Raw genomic sequence first — 19,563 nt, forward strand, 5'->3', positions numbered from 1 at the left:
ACTCTTTGGTCCCCTGATGATCAACGTGGGAACCAAATATCCTGCATGTTTGACACCTTCAGGTACACAGGTGCTGTTTGCTAGATAGACTCAAAAACCCAAATGGTGTTGAGCTAGATAGTGTTTTATTAGATACCCTTTGTTTTGTTTATCTGTGAGCTTTCATGTAGGCCGGGATTTCCTGGCCCCGTTGCGGCGGACACGCCGCGGGAGATTCGGCGGCCCAGCCAAAAGTCCATTGATTTTCGGCGGGAGCGGGCAATCCCAATGGTGGGCGGGACTGGAAAGTCCCATCCATTGTCACAATAGTGCTAGGGAGGGCTGTCTGCCTGTTACCTGTCCTCCATTACTACTATTGACATTACAAAAAAAGTACTTCATTTGCTGTAAAATGCTTTGGACTGTCCTGAACATAGTGACGGAGGAAGAGGAAGAGGGCATTTAGCCCTTCCACCCATGTTCCCTCACTAAATAAGATCATGGGTAATCTGTGGCCTAAATCCAGATACCCCTCCATTGCGCTGTGTGCCCGACAAAGATCCATCAATCTCAGATTTAAAATAAACAATTGTCCTTTGAGAAAGAGAGTTCCGAACATCTACCGCCCTGCCCACTGGACGGCACGATAGCACAGTTGGTAGCATTGTTGCTTCACAGAGCCAGGGTCCCAGGTTTGATTCCAGGCTTGGGTCACTGTCTGTGCGGAGTCTGCACATTCTTCCTGCGTCTGCGTGGGTTTCCTCCGGGTGCTCCGGTTTCCTCCCACAAGTCCCGAAAGATGTGCTGTTAGGTGAATTGGACATTCTGAGTTCTCCCTCTGTGTACCCCAACAGGCGCCGGAATGTGGCGACTAGGGGCTTTTCACAGTAACTTCATTGCAGTGTTAATGTAAGCCTACTTGTGACAATAAAGATTATTATTATGCACAAGCGTTTCCTAATATCATTCCTCAAAGATCTGGCTCTAACCTTTACCCTCTGCCTCCTAGTCATGAAGGCCTACTTGAGGTGAGGGTAGATTGTTTTTAAAAAAAAATTTTTTAGAGTACCCAATTCATTTTTTCCAATTAAGGGGCAATTTAGCGTGGCCAATCCACCTACCCTGCACATCTTTGGGTTGTGGGGGCGAAACCCACGCAGACACGGGAAGAATGTGCAAACTCCACACGGACAGTGACCCAGAGCCGGGATCGAACCGGAGACCTCGGCGCTGTGAGGCAAGAGGGGTAACCCACTGTGCCACCGTGCTGCCCTACGCGAGGGTAGATTGTTGATGCAGGTATGTCCCTTCTTTCCCTGGAATCAGCACTGTCCTATGTCTTCAGCAAAGGACTCCGATCTGATAATGCTTCCTCTACTCCCAACCGGACCACAACAAGCGACTCCACAGTTAAACTTGTGTGCTTTTTCATTCTAAGGTAACTGCACATGATCACAAAATGTTAGCTCAATTCAAATGAAATATCAATGTCCAGATAGAATTATTTGATTACCCGCTCCTTTGCAAGCCTTTTTTATCCTCTTGGCATCTCCCTCTTCACTGAAATGCACATGATATTGAATACCAGGCTGCAAAACAAAATACAAATTATTAGTATTTGCACAGGGTGCTTAATTACACACAAAGCTCGATGTAATAATGGTTCAAAAGAGGACCACTTTAAATCAGCCAAACCTCTGCTGTCCATATCCTAACGAGCACCGGTTTTCTGTCACCCATCACCACCCTGTGCTCGCTGACGTCCATTGGCGCCCAGTCCGGCAACGCCGTGATTTTAAAATTCTTGTCCTTGTTTTCAAGCCCCTCCATTGCACCCCCTTGCCCCATTTCAATAATACCTTCCAAACCCATAATCTCCTGAGGTAGTCGTAATTTGCTGCTGCTCCCAATTTAATTCCCGCAAACTGTTGGACACGGTAACACGGCCAGATCATCCCCCTTTCTTGCTGTAATGGCACATAAAAGTCAAATCTAACTGTTGAAACATATCAATGGACAAAAAACAGAATAACAAAGGACAAAGAAAAGTATAGGGCAGGAAGAGGCCCTTCGGCCCTCCAAGCCTGTGCCGACCATGCTGTCGGTCTAACCTAAAACCTTCCACACTTCCTGGGTCCGTATCCCTCTATTCCCACCCCATTCATGTATTTGTTAAGACGCTCCTTAACCGTTTGCACCTGCTGCCTCCACCTCCTCTGGCAGCAAGTTCCAGGCACCCACTACCCTCTGTGTAAAGCACTTCCCTCACACATCTCCTCTAAACTTTGCCCCTTGCACCTTAAACCTATGTCCCCTAGTAATTGACTCTTCCACTCTGGGGAGAAGCTTCTGACTTTCCACTCTGTCTATGCCCCTCATAATTTTGTAGACCTCTATCAGGTCGCCCCTCAATCTCCGTCGTTCCAGTGAGAACAAACCGAGTTTATTCAACCGCTCCTCATAGCTAATACCCTCCATACCAAGCAACATCCTGGTAAACTTCTTCTGTACCCTCTCCAAAGCCTCCACACCCTTCTGGTAGTATAGCCAGAATTGAACACTATATTCCAAGTGTGACCTGACTTGCCAATTTTTATACTCAATGCCCCGGCCAATCAAGGCAAGCATGCCATATGTCTTCTTGACTACCTTCTCCACCTGCATTGCCACTTTCAGTGACCTGTGGACCTGTACACCCAGATCCCTCTGCCTGTCAATACTCTTAAGGGTTCTGCCATTTACTGTATATTTCCCACCTGTATTAGACCTTCCAAATTGCATTACCTCACATTTATCCGGATTAATCCATCTACTATCTCTCCGTCCACGTCTCCAACCGATCTATATCCTGCTGTATCCTCTGACAGTCCTCATCTCTATCCGCAATTCCACCAACCTTTGTGTCAGACCTGTTACATTTTCCTCCAAATCGTTTATGTATACTACAAACAGCAAAGGTCCCAGCACTGATCCCTGTGAAAAACCACGAGTCACAACCCTCCATTCAGAAAAGCACCCCTCCACTGCTTCCCTCTGTCTTCTATGACCGAGCCAGTTCTGAATCCATTAACTGTTCAATTTTATAACATAAAATTTACAGCACAGAGACAGGGCACCTGCCCATCCCTATTATATTTGAGGGGAAGCAGAGTAACATCACTGGATTAATAATCTCGAGGTCCAGGAAATGCTCATGGGTTCAAAATCACTATGGCAGCTGATGAAATTTAAATTCAATTAATAAAAATATGGAATTAAAGTAATAGTGACGACAAAACCATTGTCCGTTGTTGTAAAAACCCATCTGGTTCACGAGCGCTTTTTAGGGAAGGAAAGCTGCCGTCCTTACCCGGTCTGGCCTGCATGTGAAAACCCAAGCCACAGAAGTGTGATTGACTCTTAAATGCCCTCTGAAATGGCACAGCCGGTCACTCAATTGTATGAAACTGCTACAAAACCTAAATGGTATAAAACTGGACTATCAACCTCGGCCCTGGAAACAACAATGGTACCCACAGTCCTGCCAACCTTGGGAAGTTCCCCTTACTAATGTCTGGGGGCTTGTGCCAAAATTGGAAGAACTGTTGCACGGTGCACTGACTAGCCAGGCAACAATATGACTCACGGAATCATGTCTTACAGGTAATGTCCCAGACACCACCATCACTATCCCGCGATCTGTCCTGTCCCACCAACAAGACAGGCCCAGCAGAGGTGGCAGCTGAGTGGTATAAAGTCAGGAAGGATTTGCACTGGGAGTCCTCATTTCCATCCTCAACATTGACTCTGGGCCTCACTCACAGCCTCAGTTCAGACATAGGCAAGGAAATTCTCCAGCTGGTTACCACCTACCGGCCCCCTCAGCTGATGATTCAGTACTCCTTCATGCTGAACTCCTCTTGGAGGGAGCATTGAGGATGCCAAGGGCATACAATGTACTCTGAGTGGGGTACTTCCATGTCCAGCACCAAAGGTGGCTTGGTAGCACCACTATTATTCGGTCTGACCCGGTCCTAAAGGACATAGCTGCTAAATTGTGTCTGTGGGAACCAACAAGAGGGAAAAACCTGCTTGACCTCCTCCTCTCCAACATACCTGTCTCAGCTACATCTGTCCATGACAGTATTTCTGGGAGTGACTACCGCGCAGTCCTTGTGGAGATAAATTCCTGTCTTCACATTGAGGATACCGTCCCCTGGTGTTGTGTGGCACTACCACTGTGCTGAATGGGATAGATTTTGAACAGATCCAGTAATTCAAAACTGGACATCCATAGGGCGCTGTGGGCCATCAGAAGCAGCAAAATTGTACTTAACCACAATCAGTAACCTCACGGCCTGGCACATCCCCCACTCTACCATTACCACCAAACCAGGGGATCAACCCTGATTCAATGAAAAGTGCAGGAGGGCATGCCAGGAGCAACACCGGGCCTGTCCAAAAATGAGATGGCAACCCGGTGAAGATATCAACAGGACTACTTGCATGCCAAACGGCAGACGCAATGTGCAGCGAACAAAAAAATAAGTGATCCCACAACCAAAAGATCAGATCTGAAAGGTGGTGGGCAATTATACAACTAAGAGGAGCAGGAGGCTCCACAAATAGCCCCATCCTTAATCATGGAGGAGCCCAGCACATTAGTGCAAAAGATAAGGGTGAAGCATTCACAACCATCCTCAGCCAAAAGTGTACGATCCATCTTAGCCTCCTCCGGAAGTCCCCCGCGTCACAGATGTCAGTCTTCCGCCAATTTGATCCAATTTCAGGTGATATTAAGGAACAGCTGGAGGCACTAGATAGTGAAAAGGCTATAGGCCCTGACAACTTCCAGCAATGGGATACTGAAGGCTTGTGCTCCAGAACCCTGAGTTGGTCCCCTAGCCAAGCCGTTCCAGCACAGCTACAACATGTGCATCTATTGTTACAAAAACGGCAGATGTTATTTGGTGAGGAAGCTAGGTCCGAGAGGGAAACCAGGTTTACTGACCGTAAATCTTTTCCTTGTGTTCTGAAATTGAGGAGGAAGAGCTACTGACCCCAAAAGCATGGAATTCCAGTCACGCCTTTAGGATTTTAAAGGTTGAGAGATTTATTTAAAAAAAGAAAAATAGACATAACCACATGAGATTAAAGTTACAGTTAAGACAAAAAAAACATTTGGGGTGGGATTCTCCGATTCCCAGTCATGTGTTTCTTGGGGGGCGGGGGGGGAGGTGGGGGGGAGCTGTTTGCTGGTGGTTAGATTCTATACTCCCACCCCTTGCCAACTGGATTCCCCATTAAAGCCGCCCCAAGCCACAGGGAAAAGTGAATTGCAACAGCTGTACAATTCCGGTCTTTGTCAAAACACACAAACTACCTTCTTGGCAACAACACCCTTATAGATTTCAATTATAAAACCCAGCGATATTATCCAAAAGAAAGTAATTGTTGTCACTTTGGCAAAGGTCTGCCACACAACTACTCAAACACTTCCACTCAGATGTAAATCCAAAAGAATGGTTCAGAAACCAACTGCTTTCTGAAAACTTTCTGAAAGTTTGGTGACAGCTTCAAACTAAAAGCTTTTACCGTTTCTCAGCACACAGATTTGGTCTTTAGCACATTTCCCCACACAGCCACCTAAATCAGCTAAATATCTTTTCTTAAATATCCTTTCTCCTTTTTGAAAGAAAAAATTCCAATTAAGGGGCAATTTAGCATGGCCAACCACCTACCCTCCACATCTTTTGGGTTGTGAACGTGAAACCCACACAGCCCCGGGTGAATGTGCAAACTCCACACAGACAGTGACTCAGGGCCGGGATCGAACCTCGGACCTCGGCGCCATGAGGCAGCAGTGCTAACCACTGCGCCACCATGCCGCCCAGTAAGTTGCAAAAGTTGCTTGCCAGTTCCAAACTCCCCTTTGAAATTTAACAGCTGAAAAATCAAGTCCCTACTTATCTCATAATGCAAATTTTAAATCAAACCTATTTACTTGTAACTACAACCTTACCATAACCTCTCATTCCAAATGCATGAGCCTCACACTTTTACACTTTTATCTCTCAGGACTCACAGAAAGGCTGTCTCTAGTAACCTTTCCCAGGCCACGCACCACACACACATGCAAACACCTTTCTTTACAATATACCACCATAATCCTGAAAATATGTTTAATATAACATCCCATCCTGCAACAATTTGGAAAGCTGCCCAGGTATGTGCCCACAAAAAGCAGCATAGATCCAACGGCCAATTACTGCCCCATCAGTCAACTCTCGATCATCAGCAAAGTGATGGAAGGGGTTGTCAACAGTGCTACTAAGCGGTATTTACTCAGCAATAACCTGCTGAATGAGTTCAGTTTGGGTTCCGTCAGAGTCACTCAGCTCCTGGCCTCGTTCTAGTCTTGCTCCATACATGGGCAAATGGGCTGAAAGAAGTGAGATGTGAGTGACTGTCCTTGACATCAAGGCAGCATTGGGCTGACGTTTGGCATCAAGGACCCCTGACAAAACTGGAGGCAATGGTGAATAAAGAGGTAACTTGCTGTCATACCTTTGTTTTAAACTTTTTTTTCCTTTTTATAAATTTAGAGTGCCCAATTATCTTTTTCCTCAATTCTGGGGCAATTTAGCATGACCAATCCACCTAACCTGCACATCTTTGGGTTGTGGGGGCGAGACCCACGTAAACATGGGGAGAATGTGCAGACTCCACATGGACATTGACCTGGGGCCCTCGGCACCGTGAGGCAGCAGTGCTAACCACTGCGCCACCGTGCCGCCCTACGTGTAGTCATAACTGGCACAAAGGAAGATGGTTGTTGTTGTTCGAGGTCAATCAACTCAGTCCACACACAGCAGGCCTTCTGCAGGGTAGAATTCTAGGCACAACCATCTCTTTCCCTGTGTTCACTTTACCATAACCTCAATTACAGAAGTATTTTTCAGTGCACTTTCTCTTTAAGGGGGATAGCCTGTCTTTAAGAAGACCAGGTTGGCTGCAACATATGCTTGCTGAACAACGCTACTGGGCTCCAGTAGTGTTGGCAAGATGACCGCGGCACAGGACCCTACCCGCCAGGGGCAATGGTCATTCAGATTAGGTGGGTGCCCCAGAATTGTGTGTTGCCCACCTGGATCCTGAATTCTGTATTGATGCGGGCAGGTCATGAAGCATGACCCTTGCACCCAAAAGAAAAATGGGGCTAATGGATTTTCAGCCCTCGTGTGACTGCCTCTGCCCGGCTTTCCTTAATACTCCTCTGTTCTTGTGACATCCTTGTAAATACTTTTTGCACTTCTCCAATGGCTCCGTATCCTTTTTATAATGTGGAGCCCAGGAGTGTACACAGCCCAGAGACAGCTGCAAATAATTTGACAACCACTTTAAACCTGACTGCATAGGTGATGTCAAAACTTCCAAGTCGAAGTCTAAAAGATGAACATGTGTACACAACCTTTAACTGATTAGTAACTTGGGTAACTCCTTATCTTTATTGTTTTACAACACCGGATTGGCAAATACTTCCATGGGGGCTGTTTTGCAATTAATTTGTCAAGTTGCTCTGGTACCATTCAGTGTCAAAGACAAAGATAAATTGCCTGGCCTTGGCTGATATCGTGGAGACCCAATGGGAGGGATTTTCTGGGCAGCGGAGTGGAGGCGGCCCATCATTGTCCAGTGGCAGGATCTTCTGCTGCTGCCGTTATCAACGGGGTTTCCCATTGAATGCACTGAGTGCTAAATTTGGTGCATTTTGAGTGCTATAGTAAGAGTTTGGTGACCGAGGGAGTTAAGTGAGGAGGGAGTAAGGTTCTCCTTTCATTTTGTTTCCGACATTTCCGCAAAGAGTGAGAAGAGAGCCAGGAGTTTACAGAAAGTGTAGCTGACTGGGAGCAGAGTCGGAGGGTGGAGATCTAGTTAGTCCACAGGGCAGTTCTATTCTGTCAGGTAAGAGGGGATGGAGGCTAGGCCAGTTGCATGCTCCTCCTGTAGGATGTGGGTGGTGAGGGATACCACCGGTGTCCCCGCTGACTATACCTGCGGGAAGTGCACCCAACTTCAGTTCCTCAAAGACCGTGTTAGGGAACTGGAGCTGAAGATGGATGAACTTCGGATCATCCGGGAGGCAGAGGGGGTGATTGAGAAGAGTTACAGGGAGGTAACCACACCCAAGGTACAGGACAAGACTAGCTGGGTTACCGTCAGGGGAAAAAAACAAACAGGCAGACAGTGCAGGGATCCCTTGTGGCCATTCCCCTTCAAAACAAGTATACCATTTTGGATGCTGTTGGGGGGGATGACCTACCGGGGGGAAGACCCTAGCGGCCATGTCTCTGGCACTGAGTCTGGCTCTGGGGCGCAGAAGGGAAGGGGGAGAATAGAAAAGCAATAGTTGTAGGAGATTCAATGGTTAGGGGAATAGATAGGAGATTCTGTGGTCGCGAGCGAGACTCCCGGAAGGTATGTTGCCTCCCGGGTGCCAGGGTCAGGGATGTCTCGGATCGTGTCTTCAGGATCCTTAAGGGGGAGGGCGAGCAGCCAGAAGTCGTGGTGCACATTGGTACCAACGACATAGGTAGGAAAAGGGGTGTGGAGGTAATAAACAAGTTTAGGGAGTTCGGTTGGAAGTTAAAAGCCAGGACAGACAGAGTTGTCATCTCTGGTTTGTTGCCGGTGCCACGTGATAGCGAGGCTAGGAATAGGGAGAGAGTGCAGTTGAACACGTGGCTGCAGGAATGGTGTAGGAGGGAGGGCTTCAGGTATTTGGATAATTGGAGCGCATTCTGGGGAAGGTGGGACCTGTACAAGCAGGACGGGTTGCATCTGAACCAGAGGGGCACCAATATCCTGGGAGGGAGGTTTTCTAGTACTCGTCGGGAGGGTTTAAACTAATTTGGCAGGGGAATGGGAACCGGATTTGTAGTCCAGCAACTAAGGTAGCCGATATTCAGGACGCCAAAGCGTGTAATGAGGCAGTGGAGAAGGGAACACTGACAAAGGAGAGTACTTGCAGGCACGGAGATGGGTTGAAGTGTGTATACTTCAACGCAAGAAGCATCAGGAATAAGGTGGGTGAACTTAAGGCATGGATCGGTACTTGGGACTACGATGTGGTGGCCATCACGGAAACTTGGATAGAAGAGGGGCAGAAATGGTTATTGGAGGTCCCTGGTTATAGATGTTTCAATAAGATTAGGGAGGGGGTAAAAGAGGTGGGGGGGGGGGTGGCATTGTTAATTAGAGATAGTATAACAGCTGCAGAAAGGCAGTTCGAGGAGTATCACCCTAATGAGGTAGTATGGGTTGAAGTCAGAAATAGGAAAGGAGCAGTCACCTTGTTAGGAGTTTTCTATAGGCCCCCCAATAGTAGCAGAGATGTGGAGGAACAGATTGGGAAACAGATTTTGGAAAGGTGCAGAAGTCACAGGGTAGTAGTCATGGGTGACTTTAACTTCCCAAATATTGAGTGGAAACTCTTTAGATCAAATAGTTTGGATGGGATGGTGTTTGTGCAGTGTGTCCAGGAAGCTTTTCTAACACAGTATGTAGATTGTCCGACCAGAGGAGGGGCAATATTGGATTTAGTACTTGGTAATGAACCAGGGCAAGTGATAGATTTGTTAGTGGGGGAGCATTTTGGGGATAGTGACCACAATTCTGTGACTTTCACTTTAGTAATGGAGAGGGATAGGTGCGTGCAACAGGGCAAGGTTTACAATTGGGGGAAGGGTAAATATGATGTTGTCAGACAAGAATTGAAGTGCATAAGTTGGGAACATAGGCTGTCAGGGAAGGACACAGGTGAAATGTGGAACTTGTTCAAGGAACAGGTACTACGTGTCCTTGATATGTATGTCCCTGTCAGGCAGGGAAGAGATGGTCGAGTGAGGGAACCATGGTTGACAAGAGAGGTTGAATGTCTTGTTAAGAGGAAAAAGGAGACTTATGTAAGGCTGAGGAAACAAGGTTCAGACAGGGCATTGGAGGGATACAAGATAACCAGGAGGGAACTGAAGAAAGGGATTAGGAGAGCTAAGAGAGGGCATGAACAATCTTTGGCGGGTAGGATCAAGGAAAACCCCAAGGCCTTTTACACATATGTGAGAAATATGAGAATGACTAGAGCGAGGGTAGGTCCGATCAAGGACAGTAGCGGGAGATTGTGTATTGAGTCTGAAGAGATAGGAGAGGTCTTGAATGAGTATTTTTCTTCTGTATTTACAAATGAGAGGTGCGATATTGTTAGAGAGGACAGTGTGAAACAGATTGGTAAGCTCGAGGAAATACTTGTCAGGAAGGAAGATGTGTTGGGCATTTTGAAAAACTTGAGGATAGACAAGGCCCCCGGGCCTGACGGGATATATCCAAGGATTCTATGGGAAGCAAGAGATGAAATTGCAGAGCCGTTGGCAATGATCTTTTCGTCCTCACTGTCAACAGGGGTGGTACCAGGGGATTGGAGAGTGGTGAATGTCGTGCCTCTGTTCAAAGAAGGGACTAGGGATAACCCTGGGAATTACAGGCCAGTTAGACTTACTTCGGTAGTAGGCAAAGTAATGGAAAGGGTACTGAAGGATAGGATTTCTGAGCACCTGGAAAGACACTGCTTGATTAGGGATAGTCAGCACGGATTTGTGAGGGGTAGGTCTTGCCTTACAAATCTTATTGAATTCTTTGAGGAGGTGACCAAGCATGTGGATGAAGGTAAAGCAGTGGAGGTAGTGTACATGGATTTTAGTAAGGCATTTGATAAGGTTCCCCATGGTAGGCTTCTGCAGAAAGTAAGGAGGCATCGGATAGTGGGAAATTTGGCCAGTTGGATAACGAACGGGCTAACCGATAGAAGTCAGAGAGTGGTGGTGGATGGCAAATATTCAGCCTGGATCCCAGTTACCAGTGGCGTACCGCAGGGATCAGTTCTGGGTCCTCTGCTGTTTGTGATTTTCATTAATGACTTGGATGAGGGAGTTGAAGGGTGGGTCAGTAAATTTGCAGACGATACGAAGATTGGTGGAGTTGTGGATAGTAAGGAGGGCTGTTGTCGGCTGCAAAGAGACATAGATAGGATGCAGAGCTGGGCTGAGAAGTGGCAGATGGAGTTTAACCCTGAAAAGTGTGAGGTTGTCCATTTTGGAAGGACAAATATGAATGCGGAATACAGGGTTAACGGTAGAGTTCTTGGCAATGTGGAGGAGCAGAGAGATCTTGGGGTCTACGTTCATACATCTTTGAAAGTTGCCACTCAAGTGGATAGAGCTGTGAAGAAGGCCTATGGTGTGCTCGCGTTCATTAACAGAGGGATTGAATTTAAGAGCCGTGAGGTGATGATGCAGCTGTACAAAACTTTGGTAAGGCCACATTTGGAGTACTGTGTACAGTTCTGGTCACCTCATTTTAGGAAGGATGTGGAAGCTTTGGAAAAGGTGCAAAGAAGATTTACCAGGATGTTACCTGGAATGGAGAGTAGGTCTTACGAGGAAAGATTGAGGGTGCTAGGCCTTTTCTCATTAGAACAGAGAAGGATGAGGGGCGACTTGATAGAGGTTTATAAGATGATCAGGGGAATAGATAGAGTAGACAGTCAGAGACTTTTTCCCCGGGTGGAACAAATCATTACAAGGGGACATAAATTTAAGGTGAAAGGTGGAAGATATAGGAGGGATATCAGAGGTAGTTTCTTTACCCAGAGAGTAGTGGGGGCATGGAATGCACTGCCTGTGGAAGTAGTTGAGTCGGAAACACTAGGGACCTTCAAGCAGCTATTGAATAGGTACATGGATTACGGTAAAATGATATAGTGTAGATTTATTTGTTCTTAAGGGCAGCACGGTAGCATTGTGGATAGCACAATTGCTTCACAGCTCCAGGGTCCCAGGTTCGATTCCGGCTTGGGTCACTGTCTGTGCGGAGTCTGCACGTCCTCCCCGTGTCTGCGTGGGTTTCCTCCGGGTTTCCTTCTGCATTGTAAATTCAATGATAATCTATGATTAATCTAGGACAAAGGTTCGGCACAACATCGTGGGCCGAAGGGCCTGTTCTGTGCTGTATTTTCTATGTTCTATGTTCTATGTTCACACCTAGCTTCCAGGAAACCATGGCATGGTGCGCTATCGACGAGACCGTAAGATCCCGCTGGCATGAACAGCCAAAGGTTCTGCCCAATATCTTTCAATTTATGGGCTGTTGGAGTTCAGAATATCTGCACCATTTCTTCAGTTATTGGCCTTACGGGCGGCACGGTGGCACAGTGGTTAGCGTTGCTGCCTCACAGCGCCAAGGACTCAGGTTCAATCCCAGCCTTGGGTCGCTGTCTGTGCAGAGTCTGCACGTTATCCCTATGCGTGGGTTTCCTCCGGGTGCTCCGGTTTCCTCCCACAGTCCAAAGATGTGCAGGTTAGGTGGATTGGCCATGCTAAATTGTAGGCTCGAGGAACGGTACGGCCTACTCCTGCTATTATTACTTATGTTCTTATGCTGCTGGATCAGTAAGACTTGTGTTGGGTAAGAGCTTCTGACCTGCGGGGCTGCCTTCAGTGTTGTACCGGTCACAGGCAGGCTCAGTTCTAAGCTGATTAAAACCACGGTTTACTTCTCCACGTGTCTTCGAGTGAATTGATGGTCGCATCAAACAGTACTCAACAAACTATTGGGGTTGAGGGCAGACAAGTCCCCCGGACCGCATGGCCAACATCCTAGGGTGTTAAAGGAAGTGGAAGCGGAGATAGTGGATCCATTGGTTGTAATATTTCAAAATTCCCCGGACACGTGGAAATGTTATGGCGAATGGGCAGGACGGTGGAGTTGAGGCCAGGAAGAGATCAGCCATGATCAAATGGCGGATCAGATTTGATGGGCCTAATTCTGCTCCTATATCTTATGAACTTCTGACTTTTCTTCCTCTAACTCATGCAACACCCAAGAAGCTCGGCATCATTCAGGACAAGTCAGCCCACTCGATTGCTACTTCATCCACCGTCTTAAACATTCACTCCCTCCCTCAACGACACACAGTGGCAGGCCTGTGTACCATCAACAAGATGTACTGGGACTTCCGGGTGCGCCGATGACCAGCTAAGTCGCACGTTTCGGCACCTCCCATTGAAACGGACTTTTGGGCTCTTATTAAGAGCCCCAACGGCAATTTTTAATGGCCAAAATCATTGTGCGGTGAAATAGGAGGGAATCCCCCCCGTATAAATATGGATAAAGGAGAGGATAGCGGCCGGATTGCAGTGGATCCACTGGAGCAGCGGCAAGGAAGGGAAGCTCGAAGCAAGATGGCTTTGGAAGGTGGCTGTTCGGTATGGGGCCCGGAGCAACAAGAGTTCCTGCGGCGCTGTGTGGAAGAGCTGAAGAAGGAGGTGTTGGCCCCGATGCTACAGGCGATTGAAGGGCTAAAGGAGGCGCAGAGGACCCAGGAGTTGGAGCTTCGGATCGTGAAGGCAAAGGCTGCGGAGAATGAGGATGAAATACAGGGCCTGGTGGTAAAGACAGAGACGCAAGAGGCACAGCACAAAAGGTGTGTGGAGAGGTTGGAAGCCCTGGAGAATAACTCGAGGAGGAAGAATTTAAGAGTCTTGGGTCTTCCCGAAGGCATAGAGGGGGCGGACGTAGGGGCATATGTGAGCACGATGCTTCACTCGCTAATGGGATCGGAGGCCCCGACGGGCCCTTTGGAGGTGGAGGGAGCTTACCGAGTTCTGGCGCGAAGACCAAAGGCAGGAGAAATACCTCGAGCCATAGTGGTGAGGTTTCTCCGCTACAATGACAGAGAGATGGTTCTAAGATGGGCGAAGAAAACTCGGAGCTGCAGGTGGGAGAACGCGGTGATCCGCGTGTACCAGGATTGGAGTGCGGAGGTGGCGAGAAGGAGGGCAAGTTTCAACCGGGCCAAGGCGGTGCTCCACAAAAAGAAGGTTAAATTTGGAATGTTGCAGCCGGCGAGACTGTGGGTCACACACCAAGGGAAGCACCGCTACTTTGAGACGGCAGAAGAGGCGTGGACATTCATTGTGGACGAGAAGCTGGAATAGTCTGGTGAGAGAAAAAGCTTCTGTAATAAAGTGGTGGGGTGATTATGTGGGACGAGGAAGGGGAAGGGGGGGGGAGGAATTTTTTCAATTTTGTAACTTTTCTCTTTTCCCCTCGTGGGGGGGTGGGTGGGGAGTATGGGGAACTGTGGGCGCTGGTGGGAAGGAAAGGGGAAGGAGAAGGGAACTGCGCCATCAGGGGCGGGGCCGAGTGGGAAACGAGGGCTTTGCTCCCGTGCTATGGTAATTGTGGCGGGAACGGGGACGCAGGAAGGAGGGGGCCTCGCACAATGAGGGGCCGAGGACAAACGGGGGAAGCCGAGGTCAGCCAGAGTTTGCTGACTTCTGGGAGCAACATGGGGGGTGCAACTACGCTAGAAAGGGATCTAGCAGAGTGGGGGGGGGAGGGGGGGGAGTTAACTGGGTTGCTGCTGCTAAGGGGAAGGGGGAGCTGTTATGGGGCGGGGTGGTCGAGGCGGGAGGGCACCGTCGGTGGGATTTTCGGGTACGTGGGAACCGGGTGAGGAGCTGGGTTAGAAAAGGGGATGGCTAGTCGACATGGGGTGGGGGGGGGGGGGTAAAGAGCCCCCCAACCCGGCTGATCACGTGGAATGTGAGAGGGTTGAATGGGCTGATTAAAAGGGCACGGGTACTCGCACACCTAAAGAACTTAAAGGCAGATGTGGTCATGTTGCAGGAGACGCACTTGAAACTGGCAGATCAGGTCAGACTACGTAAAGGATGGGTGGGGCAGGTGTTCCATTTGGGTTTAGTTGCGAAGAACAGGGGGGTGGCTATCTTGGTGGGGAAAGGGGTACTGTTTGAGGCAAAGACCATAGTGGCGGATAGTGGGGGTAGATATGTGATGGTGAGTGGCAGATTGCAAGGGGAGGCGGTGGTTCTGGTGAACGTATACGCCCCGAACTGGGATGATGCAAATTTTATGAGGCGTATGTTGGGGCGTATCCCGGACCTGGAGGCGGGAAAGTTGGTAATGGGGGGAGATTTCAATACGGTGCTTGATCCAGGGCTGGACCGGTCGAGGTCCAGGACCGGGAGGAGGCCGGCAGCGGCCAGGGTGCTCAAGGACTTCATGGAGCAGATGGGAGGGGTAGACCCCTGGAGATTTAGTAGGCCTAGGAGTAAGGAGTTCTCATTTTTCTCCCATGTTCACAAAGTATACTCACGGATAGACTTTTTTGTCCTGGGAAGGGCACTGTTTCCGAAGGTGACAGGGACAGAGTACATGGCCATAGCCATTTCGGACCACGCTCCACATTGGGTAGATCTGGAGATAGGAGAGGAAAAGGAGCAGCACCCACTCTGGAGATTGGATATGGGGTTGCTGGCGGATGAGTGGGTATGTCTAAGGGTGAGGGAGTGTATCGAAAGGTACTTGGAGCTTAATGACAACGGAGAGGTCCAGGTGGGAGTGGTCTGGGAGGCGCTGAAGGCGGTGGTCAGAGGGGAACTGATATCCATAAGGGCCCATAAAGGGAAGCAAGAGAGCAAAGAAAGGGAGCGACTGTTGAGAGAACTTCTGAGGGTAGACAGGCGATATGCAGAGGCTCTGGAGGAGGGACTGTACAGGGAAAGACAAAGGCTACATATGGAATTTGACCTGCTGACCATGGGCAAGGCAGAAGCACAGTGGAGGAGGGCACAGGGAGTACAATATGAGTATGGAGAGAAGGCGAGCCGGTTACTGGCCCAACAACTGAGGAAGAGGGGAGCGGCGAGGGAGATAGGTGGGGTGAGGGATGAGGAAGGTGAGATGGAACGGGGAGCGGAGAGGGTGAACGGGGTGTTTAAGGCATTCTACGAGAGGCTGTATAAGGCTCAGCCCCCGGAAGGGAAGGAGGGAATGATGCATTTCCTAGATCGGCTGGAATTCCCGAAGGTGGAGGAGCAGGAGAGGGCGGGACTGGGAGCACGGATTGAGGTGGAGGAGGTGGTAAAGGGGATTGGGAGCATGCAGGCGGGGAAGGCCCCGGGACCGGATGGGTTCCCGGTGGAATTTTATTGGAAATACATGGACCTACTGGCCCCGCTTTTGACGAGAACCTTTAATGAGGCCAGGGAAAGGGGGAAGTTGCCCCCGACTATGTCGGAGGCGACGATATCGTTACACTTAAAGAAGGAAAAAGACCCGCTGCAGTGCGGGTCTTACAGGCCCATTTCCCTCCTGAACGTGGATGCTAAGCTCCTGGCCAAGGTGATGGCGACGAGGATAGAGGATTGTGTCCCGGGGGTGGTCCACGAGGATCAAACTGGGTTCGTTAAGGGGAGACAGCTGAACACGAATATGCGGAGGCTGCTAGGGGTGATGATGATGCCCCCGTCGGAGGGGGAGGCGGAGATAGTGGTGGCGATGGACGCTGAGAAAGCATTTGACAGAGTGGAGTGGGACTACTTATGGGAAGTGTTGAGGAGATTTGGTTTTGGAGAGGGGTTTATTGGATGGGTACAGCTGCTATATAGGGCCCCGGTGGCAAGTGTGATCACGAACAGGCAGAGGTCCGACTACTTCCGTCTTTATAGAGGGACAAGACAGGGGTGTCCCCTGTCCCCGTTACTGTTTGCATTGGCAATTGAGCCGCTGGCCATAGCACTGAGGGGCTCTAGGAAGTGGAGGGGAGTACTCAGGGGAGGAGAACACCGGGTATCATTATATGCAGATGATCTATTGCTGTATGTTGCGGATCCAGTGGAGGGGATGCCTGAGATAATGCGGACACTCAGAGAGTTTGGGGAATTTTCGGGGTACAAATTGAATATGGGGGTGAGTTGTTCGTGGTGCATCCGGGGGAGCAGAGCAGGGGAATAGATGGTTTACCGCTGAGGAGGGTAATAAGAGATTTCCGGTACTTAGGGATCCAGATAGCCAGGAGTTGGGGAACCTTACATAGGCTGAATCTAACACGATTGGTGGAACAGATGGAGAAGGATTTTAAGAGATGGGACATGGTGCCCCTGTCACTGGTGGGTAGGGTGCAGGTGGTCAAAATGGTAGTCCTCCCGAGATTTCTTTTTGTGTTCCAGTGCCTTCCGGTGATGGTTACGAGGGCTTTTTTCAAAAAAATTGAGAAGAGTGTTATGAGCTTTGTGTGGGCTGGGAAGACCCCGAGAGTGAGGAGGGTTTTTTTGCAGCGTAGCAGGGATAGTGGGGGACTGGCACTGCCGAGCCTAAGTGATTATTATTGGGCCGCCAATATCTCAATGGTGTGTAAGTGGATGGGAGAAGGGGAGGGAGCGGCGTGGAAGAGACTGGAAATGGCATCCTGTAAAGGAACCAGCCAACAAGCATCGTCGACGGCGCCGTTGCCGTTCTCCCCGAAGAAATACACCACAAGCCCAGTGGTGGTGGCAACGCTGAAAATTTGGGGGCAGTGGAGACGGCATAAGGGAATGGCGGGTGCCTCGGTGCGGTCCCCGATAAGGAATAATCATAGGTTTGTCCCGGGGAGAATAGATGGGGGATTTAGAACATGGCAGAGAGCAGGGATTGTGCAACTGAGAGATCTGTTCCTAGACGGGACGTTTGCGAGTCTGGGAGCGCTGACGGAAAAATACGGGTTGCCCCAGGGGAATGCATTTCGGTATATGCAATTGAGGGCTTTTGCGAGGCAACAGGTGAGGGAATTTCCGCAGCTCCCGACGCAGGAGATTCAGGATAGAGTGATTTCGGGGACATGGGTGGGGGATGGTAGGGTGTCAGATATATACAGGGAAATGAGAGACGAGGGGGAGATCATGGTGGATGAGCTGAAGGGAAAATGGGAAGAAGAGCTGGGGGAAGAGATCGAAGAGGGGCTGTGGGCAGATGCCCTACGCAGGGTAAACTCTTCGTCCTCGTGTGCCAGGCTTAGCCTGATACAATTCAAGGTCTTGCACATGACCGGAGCAAGGCTCAGTAAATTTTTCGGGGTAGAGGATAGGTGCAGGAGATGCGCGAGAAGCCCAGCGAACCACACCCACATGTTTTGGTCATGCTCGGCACTGCATGGGTTCTGGGTGGGGGTGGCAAATGTGCTTTCGAAGGTGGTGGGGGTCCGGGTCGAGCCAAGCTGGGGGTTGGCTATATTCAGGGTTGCAGAAGAGCCGGGAGTGCAAGAGGCGAGAGAGGCTGATGTTTTGGCCTTTGCGTCCCTAGTAGCCCGGCGAAGGATATTGTTAATGTGGAAGGAAGCCAAACCCCCGGGCGTGGAGGCCTGGATAAACGACATGGCAGGGTTTATAAAACTGGAACGGATTAAGTTTGCACTAAGAGGTTCGGCTCAAGGGTTCACCAGGCGGTGGCAACCGTTCAGTGACTATCTCGCAGAACGATAAAGGAAATGGGAAAGTAGCAGCAGCAACCCAGGGGGGGAGGGGGGGAGGGCTCGGGGGGGGTCCTCAGGGGTGTTTTTGTATGGATATTTTTACTTGGATATGTATATTGGCTTGTTTGACTTTATTATTTGGGAGAGTTAATGTTTTGTTATGGCAGTTGCCATTTAGTTTATATATTATTTATTTATTTGTTAAAAAACGGTCACTATTATTTATATTGTTTTATTGTTGTAAAAAGGGAAACATTTTTGTACTGTTTTGTTTGGCCGAAAAAAAAATTTGAATAAAATATATATTTTTTAAAAAACCAAGATGTACTGCAGCAACTCACAAAGGCTCCTTCAACAGCACCTTCCAAACCCACAACCTCCACCACCTAAAGTTGGAACATCGCCGCCTGGAAATTCCCCTCAATGACACACGCCATCCTGACTTGGACATACATCGCCATTCCTTCGCTATTGCTGGTCATAATCCTGGAACTCCGCCCCTAACAGCACTGTAGGTGTACCTACTCCTTAGGACTCCAGCGGTTCGAGAAGGCGGCTCGCCCAGCACCTTCTCAAAGAATGGACAAAAATGCTAACCTTGCCAGCCACGCTCACATCCCAACAATTCATAAATCGAAAAGACGCTCTACCAAATGATTATAACCATAACAGGGCCAACAAAATACGTTAAATCAATACAAGGATTTATAATAGCAAACTTTAAAAACTAAATGACTTACAAGTTTCCCTGAACTGGTTTCTGCCAAACAATCGACTGATTAAGTTCAGGAGTCAGGAAGTTCAGATGTGGCAGACATCTTGAGCTTTGCAAAGGACCGATCGGCTTATTAACTTACATGAGAGTTGCCCATTTTCCCAGCTGTGTATCTTCTCCTGAGGCGCAGCCAACTAGAAGATATTTGTGGTGCAATACTTATATGAGCAGCAATAAAGTCTGTCCGTGTGTTGATTGGTTATGACCTCACCGCCAACGAGATGGGTTCCAGTGATAAAAGGTTTAATAAGTAATACCTGATGCATTGCCCTGGCTTTGAGATGCGCAGGCACGCAGAGTTCATTTTTATTGAGTTCTGCCTTCAAAATGTCAAGAATAAGTAATTGTTTCATTCATGAAGGAAAGGTGGCAAACCCAAGGTGTTATTATTAACAGGACACAACAGCGTGTAGTGCACCAAATCACTATCACCTCGCGTGTTCTCCATTAAAAAATTTTC

At 48.9% G+C, this 19,563-nt stretch overlaps 1 protein-coding gene across 2 annotated transcripts in view; it reads right to left on the reverse strand.

The window, feature by feature from the left end:
- Positions 1-19,307, reverse strand: part of LOC140385113 (annexin A13-like) — a 57,512-nt gene extending 38,205 nt beyond the window's left edge. Inside the window, exons 1-2 of one of the 2 annotated variants that reach the window (XM_072466943.1) lie at positions 19,186-19,307; positions 1,493-1,568 (exon numbers count right to left, since the gene is read on the reverse strand). In XM_072466943.1, the coding sequence (XP_072323044.1) occupies positions 1,493-1,568; positions 19,186-19,200 (91 nt within the window). In that variant the 5' untranslated portion in view covers positions 19,201-19,307. Of the gene's footprint in view, positions 1-1,492; positions 1,569-19,068; positions 19,089-19,185 lie in introns of those variants that run through there. The other variant, XM_072466944.1, reaches the window with a different exon arrangement.
- Between the last annotated feature and the right edge of the window lie 256 nt (positions 19,308-19,563).

Source organism: Scyliorhinus torazame, chromosome 11 (assembly GCF_047496885.1).
Source record: "Scyliorhinus torazame isolate Kashiwa2021f chromosome 11, sScyTor2.1, whole genome shotgun sequence".
NCBI classification, from domain to species: domain Eukaryota; kingdom Metazoa; phylum Chordata; class Chondrichthyes; order Carcharhiniformes; family Scyliorhinidae; genus Scyliorhinus; species Scyliorhinus torazame.